Source organism: Notolepis coatsorum (assembly GCF_963971535.1).
Source record: "Notolepis coatsorum genome assembly, chromosome: 4".
Taxonomy (NCBI): domain Eukaryota; kingdom Metazoa; phylum Chordata; class Actinopteri; order Aulopiformes; family Paralepididae; genus Notolepis; species Notolepis coatsorum.
The window spans coordinates 177,622,387-177,638,799 of record NC_140168.1 but is presented as its reverse complement, the minus strand read 5'-3'; the positions used below and the strand labels follow the sequence as shown (position 1 = coordinate 177,638,799).

Here is a 16,413-nt window from a genome sequence, read left to right as displayed (position 1 = left end):
AGTATTTGTAAATACTGTGTTGAAAAGTTAATGGTCTGTTAATTTTGGGGGAACATATTGGAAAAAAATTTTGTGTGAGTGCTACTCTTTTACATGAATGATATTTAGACGTTGCCTGGGTCCAGACCTTTGAATCCACCTGCTCCACTGAGTCGACTGATCGTCTGGCATCATGACATGAAACAGCGGCTTCTCGGTTGAAAAAGCGATTATCCAATGAACGCGATTAGCCAATCAGTGCCATGGGCGGGACCAATGCTGTTGTCGAGCTGTTAAGTGTGGGGAGCAGGACGATCATGACGGCTTGTGGATGTGGAAGTCAAGTCAAGTGTTCCTTTATTGATCCCCTTGGGGAAATTCAGGTGTCATAGCAATTGAACCCCCCCCCCCCCCCCCCCCCACGGAGATGGGGTTAGAGTGAAGGCAATGTCAGACTGAGGGTGGAAATGGCGTGTAACATGTTGACAATTCTGTCTATCAGGCAAATTGAGTACTCTTTACTGCATCGCTGATTAGGTAAAATTTAAATAATTCAACAGCACTTCTACTCGAGTAATATCTAGATCTATTTCAGTACTCTTCCCACCTCATGGAAAATGGAATAAGATGCTTGCCTTAGTGTGCTAATTAAAACATTTAATTGACCTTTCTCAAGCCCCGCCCTCTTTTATTGTCGTTCGCATGTACTCTGGTATGTATTCAATTGGCGTATCTCAAGCCCCGCCCTCTTTTCCTCAACCCTCCAATGACAACTGCCTCTTCCCCCCCGAGGGTCGAGATAGGTCAATAAAATGTCCCCCACCCCCTCAGGGGCAAGCGACAGTTGTGATCGGATGGTTGTGAAAAGAGGGCGGGGCTTGAGATAGGCCAATTGAAGACCCATCGGAGCACATGTGAACGACAACAACCTCATTGAACATTCTGTACAGAGCGGCGAGGAGACAGCGCCATTTCGGACCAATATTAACCCCCGCCCTTAGGGCCGGCGTCTGCCGGGGGGGACAGTTCTGGCACATAAGAACCTTGCAAGTGTAACTCGGACGCCCCCCCCCTCCCCCCTGAGCTGTGTCACTGTGAGAGAGTCAATAGAGCCACGGGGAGTTTGTCCGCTGTAGAGTCGGGGGGCGAGTTGTCAGGCCGTGTTATGAGCTCTATCTGCACCAGCACTGGAGCATAGGGTTCAGAAGTGCAAGGCACTCTGCTGCTCTTCTCTTTCTCTCTCTCTCACTGTCTCTGTCTCTCTTTCTCTCTCTCTTTCACGTTCTCTGTTTCTCTTTCTCTCACTGTCTCTTTCTCTCTCACTGTCTCTCACTTTCTCTGTCTGTCTCCTCTCTCACTTAAGTCACTTTCTCTCTCTTTCTCACTTTCACGTTCTCGCTCTCTCATTCTCTTTCTCTCACTGTCTCTCACTTTCTCTCTTTCTCTCTCACTGTCTCTGCCTCTCACTTTCTCTGTCTCTCACTTTCTCGGTCTGTTTCTCCTCTCTCACTTTCTCTCGCTCACTTTTTTTCTTTTTTTTTTATTATTTTTTAAACATAACATAAAATTAGACACACAAGCATTAACAGTAAATATCCAAAGTAAATCACAGGACTATACATTCCATTTGAATCAATATAAATGTAGTTTACGAGATATATACCTAATACTTGCAATCCAATACAATTATGCTCTTGCTCGCTCTCCCCCCCAGGACCCCCACTTGGATAATCCATCCATTTTCATTCGTTTCTAACCAGGAACTACAATTCATATGCTAGCCTTTATTCTCTCCAACACTTCTAACCAGATTGCAATGTTGGTTTCACTGACACCTAAAATTCTTGCTGTAGATATCTCTAGATAAATCACATCGAGATAGGTAAGAACCCATACCTTCTGGCACATTTTATCCGGTTGAATCCATCGTGATGCTATCAGCTTTTTAGCAGCTGTGAGACCGGATAAAACTAGTCTCTTTAGCTGTATAGGGGCTGCAAACTGAGAGACATCATTCAACAGCAATACAGAGGGCTGTACAGGTATGTTCAGAAATAAGAATTCTGATAATTGCAGGGTCACTTCTTCCCAGAATATCTTAACGGGTGGGCAATCCCAATACATATGCATAAATGTACCCTCATCACCATTTGTACATAAGGAACATAGAGAATCTTGTCTAAGTCCCATTCTGTTCAATCTTATAGGAGTCAGGTATGTCCTATGAATATAATTAAGATTAATTTGTTGATTATCCGGGTTGCGTGACGCAATTCGAACGTTTGCCCAGACTTCTTGCCAATCAAAATCTACTTCCAAGTCTGGTATATCCCTCCTCCAGACTGAGTCTAGGGGAAGGATTCCATACGAAGACGTTAGTAAGTGATGATAAAAATCAGATACAAAGCCTCTCGATGTCTCTCTTTCATAGAAGAATTTGTGATATCTGTGGTGCTCAATTGGTATCTTTAATGGGACTCCATGAGCCTTCAAACATTCCAATAACTGTGCGTAGAAATAATATGTGGAACTGGTGAGGTTACATTTGTTACGTATATCTTGATAGCTACAAAAACCCTGTTTGTTGAAAACATCTCCCAATGTATGTATGCCCTGCTTTTCCCATTTGGGGTATCTGATAGGTTGTTTTCCAATAAGGAGTGCATTGTTATTGAATAGGGGAGTATGGCTATGCCATTTATGTTTGTTAGAATATTTTTTGTGTGTTTCACGCCATATCCGAATCACGTGTAAGAGGGCCAAATTTAAATTCGCATTGCTTAATTGATAATATGGTGTATACTAGGCCTGCCGCGATAAGCAATAAATCGATTAATTGCCGCGATAATTAAAATGAATGCAATGATTTTGACGGGCGCGATTAATTGCTATTTGCGCGTTTGTTTTAATGAGGCGGAACCAGTGCCCCTTGCAGTCTCTCTCCGTGTGGGTTGGCAGCTGGCGTTACTACAGAGCACAGCACGGGAGCTCCGTGGGGCAGTAGCAAGTAGCAACGCCACATAGCTTAACTACATTTCTCAATAGTGTTGCTCCTTTTAACCAAGTAGCGTTATTTGTAGTGTAACGTTAGAATAACACAGAATAACGTTAATACAATTACATGCATCATTGTTTACAATGAACGGGTGGGGCTAGTCAAAGGACTGGAGACGGGGACAAGTTAAACATGAATTAATTTATTATAACGGGTCGTTTTCGAGTCGTGCTGCAGTGCCTACGCACCACAGCTATTCTATTATAATACTGCTTTGACGCTTCCTCCTCATCGTTGATTGCCTGTAGTAGCTGCATCTAACGTTAGTAGCTAACGTTAAAACTAAAAAAACACAACCGGACGAGACAAGTTGTCGGCTAGGATAATCACAACAATACTTCCGGTCCGGTCGGTGGGCTTCAAAATAAAAGTCTTAAACACCGGAAAAGACGGAGCGGTGGGCTTCAAAATAAAAGTTTTGGGAAATAAATTTCTCAAAAAAATTCTCTAACCGGTCGCAATAATATCGCTTATCGCGATATTTTCGGGGGCAATTAATCGCCCAGCAAAATGTGTTATCGTGGCAGGCCTAGTGTATACTATGTCCTGCAGTCTATGTGGTGCTACTATATTTTCTTCTAAGTTTCTCCAGGATACAGATGCTTGGGAGTCAAACCAAGTTGTCAGTGGTCTTAAATAGTACGCTTTAAAATAGTGGTAAAAGTCTGGAAATGCTAAGCCTCCGTCGGCTTTGTTTCTCTGTGCGGTGGATCTTTTTATTCGTGGAGGTTTGTTATTCCAAATAAATGTATATGCGGTGGAGTGTACTTTTTTCCAGTAACCATCAGGAGGGGGTAACGGTAACATTGAGCTAATGAAGTTGATTCTAGGTAAAACATCCATCTTAACTATTGATACTCGGGCCTGTACTGAGTTTTTAAGTTTGGACCACCTGTCAAAGTCGTATTTGATCTTATCTTGGAATTTTGTGTAATTGTACTTCACCGTTTGGCTTATAGTAGGGAATACCTCAACCCCTAAACATCTGAAGTGTTTTACCATTGGTATTTTTTCTGGAAGGAGTATATTCTTTGCAGGTGCATTAAGTGGTAGGAAGGCCGACTTCGGCCAATTTATCCTAAATCCTGATAGATTGCCAAAGTCATCAATCAACTTGAGAAGATGAGGCATTGAGGTGGTAGGGTTTTGCATGAATAATATTACGTTGTCCGCATATAAACTAATATGATGTTGTGTGCCCTTAATTGCGATTGGTTCTATGGATTGGGATTGTCTTATATACTGTGCTAAAGGCTCTAATGATAAAGCGAATAGTCCGGGACTAAGAGGGCAACCCTGTCTGGAGGAGCGCGATACCGGAAAGATTTCGGAGGTAATTATACCTGTTGTAATCATGGCCGATGGGTCTTTGTATAATACTTTTATCATATCAATGAATCCGTTTCCTAACCCCATCCTTTCTAGTACTGCCCATAAATAAGACCATTCCAACCTATCAAAGGCTTTCATCGCATCCAAGGACAGCATCGCTATAGGTGGGGTGGCATCCTTGCTGGCATCTAGCACATGTAGTAACTGTCTTATATTATCCGTGATCAAGCGGCCTCTTATGAAGCCAGTCTGATCAGGATGAACTAAAGATGTCATATGCTTTTGAAGTCTGATGGCTAATACCTTGGAATACAGCTTGATATCGGTTCCGAGGAGGCTCAAGGGTCTATAACTACCGCAATCGGTGGGGTCTTTGTTATGAGTGCAATATTGTCGATCTTATGGAAATTCCCCTCCTTGATTGAGTATAAAATCATATTAAGTAATAGGGGTCCAATTACATCCCAGCATGAGAGGTACAATTCTGGTGGGATACCGTCCCTTTCTCTCTCTCACTTTCACGTTCTCTCTCTGTCTCTCTCTCTCTTTCTGTCTGTCTGTTTCTCTCCCTTGCCCCCCCCCCCCCACCCACCACCTCCCCAGCCTCTCTGTTTTGGCTGTAGAGGAGTGCAGGGAGTCTGTGCGTGCTGAAGCGCTGTGAGCTGTCACCCTCTCCGCCGCTGACATAAATGTTTTGACTTGTTTGACCCGTCGCCTGACGACTTGTTTTCTCTCCTTTTTTTCTTCTTCTTCTTCTTCCTCCTCCTCTTCCTCTCTCTCTCAGGAGTAGCGTGTAGGCCCCGTTAAAATGCTTCCACGTTAGTTTAAAGTTTTGTTTTTATTCGTCACATAATAAGGTACATGTACATTATAGTGAAATGCTTGGTTCTGTATGGTACTCCTAAAATTGTGCTTCATACAGTAAAAAAAATTTAAAGAGTAAAGACCAAACACTACAAAATATACATAACTAAAATGTAACTAAATGCAAAAAAAACTAAATGCAAGAATTAGGTAGAGAGGTAGTGCAAATTTGTAAGAATAAATAGATCAAATATGGTGTAATGTTTAAAGTGAGTGTGTGCAGTGAATGTAGAATGGATGAGTTAGTGTTACAGTGAGTCCACATTGAGCCTCCTGATGGCCTGGGGAGAGAAGCTCCTTCTGAGTCTCTGTTCCGGCCATGAGACTCCGGTAGCGCTTGCCTGCGGAGAGAAGCTCGTTCTGAGTGTGTCTGTTCCGGCCATGAGACTCCGGTAGCGCTTGCCTCGGGAGAGAAGCTCCTTCTGAGTCTCTCTGTGCCGGCCATGAGACTCCGGTAGCGCTTGCCTGACCGCAGCAGTGCAAAGAGGCAGTTGTTTGGGTGGCTCGAGTCTTCGACTTTATTAAGGCTTTAAGGCTTTAACTTCTCTTTAACTTTGGTAATAGTTTGCGTTGTGTATTTATTACCATAGAAATGTATTTCTCTATTTATTTATTTATTTGATATGATAAACGGCCTTTGGGGCGACACGACAATGCATTTTGTGTGTGTTTTGATTGGTTATTGTATTGATGTGTGCGTCTCTCCTCTCCACAGCTGCCGGTCTGTATTACTTGGCAGAACTAATAGAGGAATACACAGTGGCCACTAGTCGAATAATAAAATACATGATACTGGTGAGTGTGAGATTATAGGTGGTATGTAACTATGTATATATACAATACAGTATGTATCATATTATTGGTGTGTCATAATGAATGCACAATAATAATGACTGTTTTGTATGTCTGTGTGTGTCTCTTTCTCTCACTTTCTCTCTCACTTTCTCTTTCACATTCTCTCTCTCTCACTGTCTCTTCTCTCACTTTCTCTGTCTCCTTTCTCTCTCTCACTGTCTTTCTCTCTCACTTTCTCTCTTTTTCTCTCACTGTCTGTCTCTTTTTCTCTTTCTCACTGTCTCTTTCTCTCTCTCTCTCTCTCTCTCTCTCTCTCTCTCTCTCTCTCTCTCTCTCACTGTCTGTCTCTTCTCTCACTTTCTTTGTCTCTCTTTCTCTCTCGCTCACTCTCACTGTCTCTCTTTCTCACTTTCTCTGTCTCTCTCACTTCCTCTGTCTCTTCACGTTCTCTCTCACTTTCACGTTCTCTCTCTGTCTCTCTCTCTCTCTCTCTTGCCCCCCCCACCTCCACCATCAGTTCTCCACAGGAGTGCTAGCGTGCCTGTACCTGTTTGAAGGCTTCCCCGTGTTAATGGTGGGAGTGGGCCTCTTCACCAACCTGGTCTACTTTGGGCTGCTGCAGACCTTCCCTTACATAATGCTCAGCTCACCCAACTTCATCCTCTCCTGTGGTAAGCGGCATTGTGTAATATAATAATAATAATAATAATAATAATATAATAATACACTTTATTTGTATAGCACTTTTCATACAGAAGTTGCAGTTCAAAGTGCATCACAGCAGTAAAAAAAAAAATACAGGCATAAGCGAGCATAAAAAAAGATAGAGGTAGCAAGGTAAGGTAAATCAGTGTTTCACATTAGGATCTAGCATCCCAATAGGCCTCTCTGTTTACTGTTTCATTCAGTAATACAAATAATAAAAATAGAATAGACGGAGTAAATAAAAAAAATAAAAATAGGCTAAAACCTAAAAATTATAAAATGGAACGGACATAAAATTGTTCAATAAAAATATAACAGAGCAGTACAAAGTTCTAACATACAATACAACAGAGTACCGCTCTTAACACTTTGAGTTTCTTTACAAAGTTCTAACAGCGGCATAGGCTACGTTTGCACGCTGATATGTGACTCGGATCTGGTTCTTTCATGACTGTGAACAACACAAATCACACAGAATCTGATCTCTTTAATTCTGATTTGGGGCGACTTTCATAATGTGGTCCTAAATCAGATGGAATCTGATATTGGCCACATAAAAAAAAATCTGGTCTGAGCAATAAATCAGAATTGAGCACTAAGGGCCCGCGTCCACCTATCTCACAAAAACGCTGGTAGTGCGCCGGTAGTGCTGGCATGAAGCGCATCTTGTAGATGACAGAAAGAAATCTACAGCCATCTTTTTATCGTTTTTTCCTGCCGCTGTTTTGCACATATTATAGCATATTTTAATACACTTTATTGTATATTAACACTTTCCGTGCCACTCACGAGATTTCTCTGTTTTTTTTATAGGTGGTTGCTAGCCACTCACGAGATTTCTCGGATTTTTTTTTTTTTTTTGCGATCTGAAAAATTATTGCATCACCCGAGCCTACCCGAGTATAGCCGAGGGGCGCCGGCGATCACTGTGGAAAAAAGCGCCCCCTGTCGTCTCCCAGATGACATAAGTGATTTTGGAATGGACTCAATGAAAATGAATGGGGAAAAAAATCCGGTACTCCACATTTTCCAGTTCACTGATCCAGCCGGGGTTACCACAGTTCATTCTGGAACCTCAGATCCCCGCTGATCATGGAGATCTACAGTATCGCGTTGGATCCATACACGTATCGATTTTTTCGAATGGTGATCAGGAATTGGAATATACCAGTTGGATACCATCTGATGTCAGGTAAGGACTCTATGTTATCAGTGTTAGGATAATCAGAGTAAGTTTGATGAAGTTATAAGCTGTTTTGTGAAATGTCTTCTTTCGGTTTCACTGTAAAAGTCCGTGAGGAAATCAACGGAGCGATTATCCGTGCGCGGCCGTAATGTGCTTGCGTGCACGTATAATATTGATCATCTAGCGTTTATTTGAAAACGATTCATAAAAAGGCAGACGAATATCAACGTTGTGGAATATTCCACTAAAAGACGATTTTCATAGAATGCTCCAGAATGAGCTGTTTTTTATATCAAAACGGGGGCTTTTCTAACTGCTCTGAAACGGAAACGACGCGATAAAAAAACAATCTGCCTTGACAGCACTGACTGGAAAATAGTCTTTGATAATGCGATGGGCAGATTAGACACATAGCCATAATTTAAAACATAGATTAGGCGATATTAACGTTAACATTGGCGCCGATGGTGGCATTCAGCCGGTAAAGCGGAAAACCAGGCGTGGCGCTCAAAGTGTTAATTATATATAGTTATTGCCTGACACCACAGTTCGCCCTTTGCTTTTTATTAGCTTTTTAGTAGTGTATTCGTGTAGTTATTATTATTAGTGTATTTGTGTTTTGTCGCGAATCTCAATGGCCCGTCTCTTGTGGGAGACAGCCAAGACAGGCAGGCAGCTCCGGTGTCAGGTTACAAACAGAGTGGTAGATATGAATGGCTGTGATTGGTTGTCTGAAAATGAGCTCAGCGCATCGCTCTGAAAGTTCAGAAAGTTTCAACTTTCGGCTGCACACAAAAGCTGAAAAAAGAAGCCGACTGCAGCGCATTTCCTATAGGCGGCGCATGCGGCCGCATACGCTCTCTCCCCATTGGGATACATTGAAAAAAGACGCGTGCGGTCATAAATATGAGGCAGGTGGACCCGGGCCCTAAGGCTATGTGTCCACCGGGGAAGTTCTTTTCAAGGCGGACCGCTTTGAAAAAAGAAGAAAAAAAAGCGTTGAGCGTCTTTCTGGGTCTCCCCAGAGCTCGCGCCAGCCGCGGCTCCGCCCCTTCCTCGATGAGTTACATTGATGAGCGCGCTGCTTTCCAAAAAAGTTGAACTAGTTTCAACTTTATGAGCTGGGAGCGCTCCGCCAAAAACGCTGCCGTCGAGAGCTCATAAAACGCGAGGCGCGGCTCTGGGAAGAGGAGCGCGCCTGACGCTTCTCCAGCATAGAAATGAATGACAGAAAGGAGCTGACAACTCATAAAACGTCCCCTATGGACACAAGCCCTAAGGCTTGCAGTGTGAACGTAGCCTAAGATTTGTATTTCTTGGAAGTTTCCCGGATTATAGCCTATATATATATGTGGGATGTATGCGAGAGGATGCGACCCTCTCTGCGTGCCCTCCTGTCTCCCTGTCTCCGGCTGTCTCGTAGTGATGACCGGAGTGCTGGACGTCCTGCGATGATGACGGGGAGGTTGCGACCCTCTCTGTGCTGCCCCCTATCTCCCTGTCTCCGGCTGTCTCGGAGCGATGACCGGAGTGTTGAACGTCCCGTGACTAAGACGGGGAGGATGCGACCCTCTTTGCGCCGCCCCTGTGCCTCAAATAGATCCGCTATCAGCTCTCTTTAATCTTTCAAAATGTTCAGTTGCTATCGCTTTCAGCTCTATCTTTAATTTTTCAAAATTTTCAGTTGCTATTGCATGCACTCATCTGTGTTTCACTACACACATGAGTGCATGCTTACCAACTGTCCGTCTGCAACACTACTATCACCGTCATCTAAGAAGGGAGATCCCCCCTTGAATGGCCCTTCTAATGTTTCTCTCCTTCACACTGCCTGTGGTGCATTTTTTCCCTATTAGGTTTTAGTGAGTTTTTCCTTACCTTCGCGTGGGGTATGTCTGGGAGTGTTTGCATTCATTCATTTATTTAGCATTTATTTTACATTTGTTGGACCTTATGGTGTTCTTGTTTTGTTCTTGACTTATTGTTATGTTTCTTCTTGACTTGTTTAACACATTCCCTGCCACGGTTATATCCATCAATGTAGCCTCACTGCCACCACTCTAAGCCTATGGAGATGTTCACCTTCTTTGCAGGGCTATAACTTTTTAAATTGTATTGCTAAATTGACATTACTATGGCCCATTCAACATCGATTATCTATCGTTCAGGATGTAGGAACGTTATACTTTTTCATTCATAGATTCTTCCAAAAATACCTTCTAGAATATAAGTATGTTTTTATCGTTTTCTGCAGTAATTCATAGAACGTGAGTTATAGGCATAAACGCATATATAGATTATCAACTGCCGTTTATTCCCGCGTTTATACACGCTATATAAAAAAATTATATATAAAGATATATTGATCAGATAGGTTTGCAGTGAAAATAATAAACAATCAAGCTGAAAGTAACGTTACTGTCCTCTTACCGTTCGCCGATGAGACTGGAGGAAAAATATCCCACTTATTTGACGTCGATCTACTAGATCCATTTCAGGTTTGTATGGCACAATAAACGCCCAAATCATATCGATTATTGAGTTATGGCAGCGATCCATATGCACGCCAGTGTTTGTCTGTAGTCCCGCAACGACATGTGACTGCCGGACGGATTTCCCAGATGCACCGATGGCCACTTCCGGTTGTAACTCGCCCGATCATCCACCAGGCGGCGGTATTGAGGCGTTGCACTATTCCCAGGTATAGGACGTCGATCGCCTAGAGGTCCATTTCCGGTTTGTATGTCGCAATAAACGCCGAAATCATATTGATTATTAAGTTTATAAAGCGATCGATATGTACATTGTGTCTGTCGGGAGTCATGCAACAATATCTGAAGGCCGGATGAATTTAATAGACGCACAGCCCCCATATCCTGTTTACCAGTGTAACTCGCCCGACCATCCACCAGGCGGCGGTATTAAGCCGTCGTTTTTTTTAGCCGTAGGGTCCAGCTGAATGCCATGGTGAAAAAATGTATCTCAATATCACTGATTGATTTGATTGATTGATTTTTATTGTGGAGTAAAAGACAGCATCCAAGGGATAAAAACATGAGAAAGTGCAAGCACTTATTTCCATCATGGTCCCTGATTTTGGACATGGACAGACATCATAAAACATAGAGCATCATAATAAAACATACTAAAACAGAGCATCATAATAAAAACATAGAGCATCATAATAAAACATAGAGCATCATAATAAAACATAGAGCATCATAATAAAACAAAGATCATCATAATAAAAAACAGAATAAAACATAATAGCAACCCCATACAAAAAAAAGCACTTCCTACCCTCTCCTTCCTATGGCTATTCTATACTTCACTGGCTAGCCATTTCTTTGTGGCACGTCTAAAACTTCCCCCCTCTTCGATGTTTTTCAGGGCCACTGGAAGCTTGTTCCACTCCAGTGCTGCAGAATATAAAAATGTATTTGTGCCCATTAGGGAGTTAAATCTTGGCAGAATAAAATCCGTACTGCTCCTTCTAGTGGAGTATGAATGATTGTCACGGAATCGATTAAAATAATTAGATAGATATTTCGGACCTGTATTTTGAACTATCTTGTGTGTGAGACCTAATTTGATGTGAATTACCCTTTTATTGACCGGAAGCCAGTTTAGTTGCCTAAAGAAAGTTGGCCCTAGGTGAGTGTGTGGAGGTAGTTTAAGGACTACTCTAATTAATTTGTTTTGAGCTGTCTGAAGTTTATTTTTCAGGACCTGTGGAGCGCCACTGAACCAGGAGGTGGCAGCATAGTCAAAGTGACTCTGTACTAATGCGCCCGCTAGCATTTTAAGTGTTGCCTGGTCCAGTAGTTTCCCTTGTCTAGCTAAGAATTTTGTTTTCTGGCAGATTTTAGTGTGGGCTTTTTTAGCCATGGCCTCTCCTGTAAGATGTTTGTCCAGTATGCAGCCTAGATATACAACAGAATCCTTGTTTGTTATTTGTTTCTCACCTACTCTTACCTTCATTTCAATATCTTTACCAAGCCGTTTCTTTGATCCAAACAGGATGGCCTCTGTTTTTCCTAGATGAAGAGATAGTTTGTTATCTGACAGCCATGTCTGCACTGTACAGCGTGGTCTGGCGGTCAAAGCATGGCGGGCAATAACGTTTTAAAGCGTTTCCGGCAGTGGATGTGTTAAAGAAGACGTGTCCGGCCCATGGGGACATTAACGTGTGTTGTCGGGCCTTACAAATAAATTTGATTTGATTTGATTTATGTAGACATAATATGTTGAACTACGTTCTGTATATCAGGTTTATTTGCTGTGGGATTTACCTCTGTGTGGCAACATAAGACTATCTCACTGGTCAGTTCAGTTCACAAAGTAATAAGAAGAAATGGGACTTCGGAGTTGCTTTACACCAAGGGGGTGGTGTTAGTGAGACAAACCACAGACAAACATAACACAAACACAAGGATGGATGGGGGGGGGGGCTAAGAGAAGGCAGTGAAGAATAGGGTTGGGCATCGTTTGGATTTGAACGATTCCGGTTCCGATTCCGATTCTCCATATCGATTCCTGTTCTAAACGATTCTCGATTCCGATTCTTTGAGGTGCAGGTCAAAACAGGTCACAGCTTATTTCGAAGGAGATTTTATTTTTTTTGAAAATTTCAAAAAGAAAATCATACTATTCACATTTTCAGTTGACTTGATACAGTTTAATTTGGTTGCTGTACTGTAACTAGGGTATTAATTAACAAAGTAAAAAAAAAAAAAAAAAAAAAAAATCAAAATTTATAATCGAAATTCAAATATGTTACTTCCGGTTCCAGAACCGGAAGTTAGGAACCGGTTCCTATTAGAACCGGTTTTCGGTGCCCAACCCTAGTGAAGAAGAGATGGTCTCGAGGCGGGACTGGAGAACTACAAGGGATTCGAGTCTAATGTCTTGGGGGAGGGAGTTCCAGAGCCTGGGAGCTGCCCTGGAGAAGTCAAGTCAAGTCAAGAGTTTTAATTGTCACGGCATACAGGTATACAATGAAATGCGGCTGGTCTTGCCCGCGACGATGTGCAATACAGTGGTACAACATATAATAGAATCCAATAAAATACAGTGGTACAACATATTAATAGAATCCAATAAAACAGTGCAATAAACAGGTACATGGTGTGCCATCTCGGTATCTGTACATTAGTATTTACAGAGCATATAGGACATGCTAGGTAGCTTTAGTAGTGCAATACACTGTTCCTGATGCTATACTACTTTAAGTGGCCTTTCCTCTGGCCATAAGTGTGCGTGTGTGCGGCATGAGTGTTAAAGTGGCTGCTAGTGTGTGAGCGTGCTCAGCGTGCGTGTCGTGTATGTGCTTGTGTGTGGATAGTTCAGTTTCTGTGTCTCTCAATGTTCATTGTTCAAGGCTCTGATGGCCTGGGGGAAGAAGCTTAGCCTAAGCCTCTCCGTCCTAGTAGCTGGAGTTCGCAGGCGTCTGCCTGACCTCAGCAGCTGGAACAGGCTGTTATTGGGGTGGTGGGGGTCTTTCATTATCCTGCAGGCTCTGGATTTGCACCTCTTGTTGTATAGAGCCTGCAGGGGAGGTAGCGCAATACCCGTGGTACGCTCGGCTGAGCGCACCACTCTCTGTAGGGCCTTCTTGTCCTGTGCCGTGCTGTTCCCATACCAGGCAGTGATGTTTCCGGTCAAGATGCTCTCTACAGCTCCTGAGTAGAAGGACTGGAGTATCTTCCCCGATACTCTGAACTTCCTTAACTGTCTCAGGTGGTAGAGGCGCTGCTTCGCTTTCTTTACTACTGTGTTTATGTGTGTTGACCATGTCAGGTCCTCTGAGATGTGGACCCCCAGGTACTTGAAGCTGCTCACCCTGTCCACGGTAGCCCCGTTAATCGTCAGTGGTGTGTGTGTCTCCTGCTGTCCTCTCCTATAATCCACGATCAGCTCCTTGGTTTTACCAATGTTCAGGAGCAGGCTGTTGTCCTGGCACCAACGTTCCAGTACCTCAACCTCCTCTCGGTAGGCCTTCTCGTCGTTGTCCGAGATCAGCCCCACCACCACGTGTCGTCGGCGAACTTCACAATGGAGTTGGAGCTGAACTTGGCCGCACAGTTGTGTGTGTAGAGTGAGTACAGCAGGGGGCTTAGAACACAGCCCTGGGGGGACCCGATGCTCAGGGTGATGGTGTTGGAGGTCTGACCCCCCACCCTGACCGCCTGGGGTCTTTCACTCAGAAAGTCCAGTACCCAGGCGCTCAGGGCGGAGCTCAGGCCTAGCTCGATCAGCTTGTCCACCAGTCTGGTGGGGACTATGGTGTTGAACGCTGAGCTGTAGTCAATGAACAACAGTCTCACATAGCCCCCCTTCTGACGGTCAAGGTGGGAGAGAGTGCTGTGCAGTACCTGGGAGACCGCGTCATCAGTGGACCTGTTTGTCCTGTATGCAAATTGCATAGGGTCCATATCACTGGGGAGAGAGGCACAAGAGCTCTGATAGTGCTTTCAGACAGACACGGTTCTCAGAACCTTGGTGCCTTCTGGCAAACCAGCCCACGTTCACACCACTTTAAGCAAAGCCAAAGTTCCACTTCCTCTGTCATCAACGGGGGGGGGGGGGGGGGGGGGGGTTACTCAAGTGGAAGTAAACACAACAGTGGCCAACAGTGGCTAAATGTGCAAAACAGCTTCAAAGGTTCGGCATTGCATCTGCACCATGCTGATCCATTTAACAGGTAGCGTGGAAGTGATTTGCGACTGATCTCAAAATGAGATTAGATGAAAATGTATTGTCATTATACATTCATTCATTAATTTATGCATTTTCTGGAGCATTTATTTATCCACTCTGGTTGGATGGTGTATTGTACTTGTGCTGTATAATAACACATTTTGAATCCTAATCTCATTTTGAGATCAGTCGCAAATCGCTTCCACGCTAACAGTTGAATGGATCAGCATGGTGCAGTGCAATGCCGAACCTCGGCTGTTTTGCATACGGCCCTCGTCGTTTTCGCTTGTCTTCACAGCCTAGAATATGACACGCCCACTGATGATGTCACGGTTTGACTTTTCAGGTTCAGAACCAATTATTTTCTGTCTGAACGTGCCGGCCGGTTCAAGATTAGGTTCGGGAACCGGAACCGGCACGGAGCCCTGCGGGTGTGAAAGGGCTGTGAGAGGGGAGAGAGTTCCAGAGCCTGGGAGCTGCCCTGGAGAAGAGCTCTGAGGGGGGAGGGAGTTCCAGAGCCTGGGAGCTGCCCTGGAGAAGAGCTCTGAGGGGGGAGGGAGTTCCAGAGCCTGGGAGCTGCCCTGGAGAAGAGCTCTGAGGGGGGAGGGAGTTCCAGAGCCTGGGAGCTGCCCTGGAGAAGAGCTCTGAGGGGGGAGGGAGTTCCAGAGCCTGGGAGCTGCCCTGGAGAAGAGCTCTGTCCACAAAGCTGCAAACGTTGGACTTGGGGATGGAGAGAAGGGAGGCTGAGGTGGATCTGAGGGACAAGAGGGTTGGTAGGAGGAGAGGAGGTCAGTGAGATATGGAGCGGCTAGTTGGTGAAGGGCTTTGTAGTTGATCCAGTGGGAGACAGGAAGCCAGTGGAGGTCTGTTAGGACTGATGTGTTCTGGACCAGTTGGAATCTATTGATGGAGATATTAGGGTTGGGTACCATTTCAACATTATTTATTTAGAAGAGAGAGAGAGAGAGAGAGAGAGAGAGAGAGAGAGAGAGAGAGAGAGAGAGAGAGAGAGAGAGAGAGAAAAACATTCCACCACCACCCCCCTTTCCCCATAATACCTAGTTAACTCTGCCATTTGTCCTACAGCATCTCTCAATTCTTAATCTAACAATATGCCATTCGGGGCTGATTATTGGTGTGACAATAATTGTGACAAGGTGCGAAGCAATTAGACAGATTTGGGCGGCTTTATGAGAATGGTGTTGGTAGCGATGGTGCGTGCGTAATGCAATACAGCCTCATGGATGCTCTGGCACTACTTGAAGACACATGGGAGATGGGGAAAGGGTCTTTAGGGACCAAGAGGATTTCTCTGCTCGTGATGATGACCTTGCAACCCTTCCTCAGCTCCATCATGCCGCTTGTCTTGGCAGAATTAACCTGACAAGTCGTTACATTAGCTTTCCTTACACTGAGCGTAAACGGGTGAACAGGTTGACATCGAAAGGCAATTTGCAGCAATGTCCGGTTTCCCAAACCTAATCGACGCAATTGTGGCGTATATTTAATATTTCATTGTGATGATTTTACACAGGGAAGATCTCAATGTTTGATATCTGTTCTAAATTAAACCAGATAAACCTGAATAAGAGAGTGATTACGTTTCTGACCGGTTTCCTCAATCATTCAAGCCCAGCACGCAGGGAGCGAAATTAACTTTTTGACTCACCGGCCAGTGGCGGGTAGATGGGAAGAATCTACCCGCCAAGCATATTTCTTACCTGCCAACTTTCTTTTGATTAAAAAAATAATTATTATTATTTTATATAAAAAAAATTTTTTTTTAATAAAATATATA

The 16,413-nt window shown here is 43.9% G+C and overlaps 1 protein-coding gene across 1 annotated transcript in view; it reads left to right on the top strand.

The window, feature by feature from the left end:
- The window catches only part of tex261 (testis expressed 261), a 43,348-nt gene that overhangs the window by 14,666 nt on the left and 12,269 nt on the right, over window positions 1-16,413 (top strand). Inside the window, exons 2-3 of the mRNA XM_084313706.1 lie at window positions 5,946-6,025; window positions 6,543-6,696. Of these exons, the coding sequence (XP_084169832.1) occupies window positions 5,946-6,025; window positions 6,543-6,696 (234 nt within the window). The remainder of the gene's footprint in view (window positions 1-5,945; window positions 6,026-6,542; window positions 6,697-16,413) is intronic.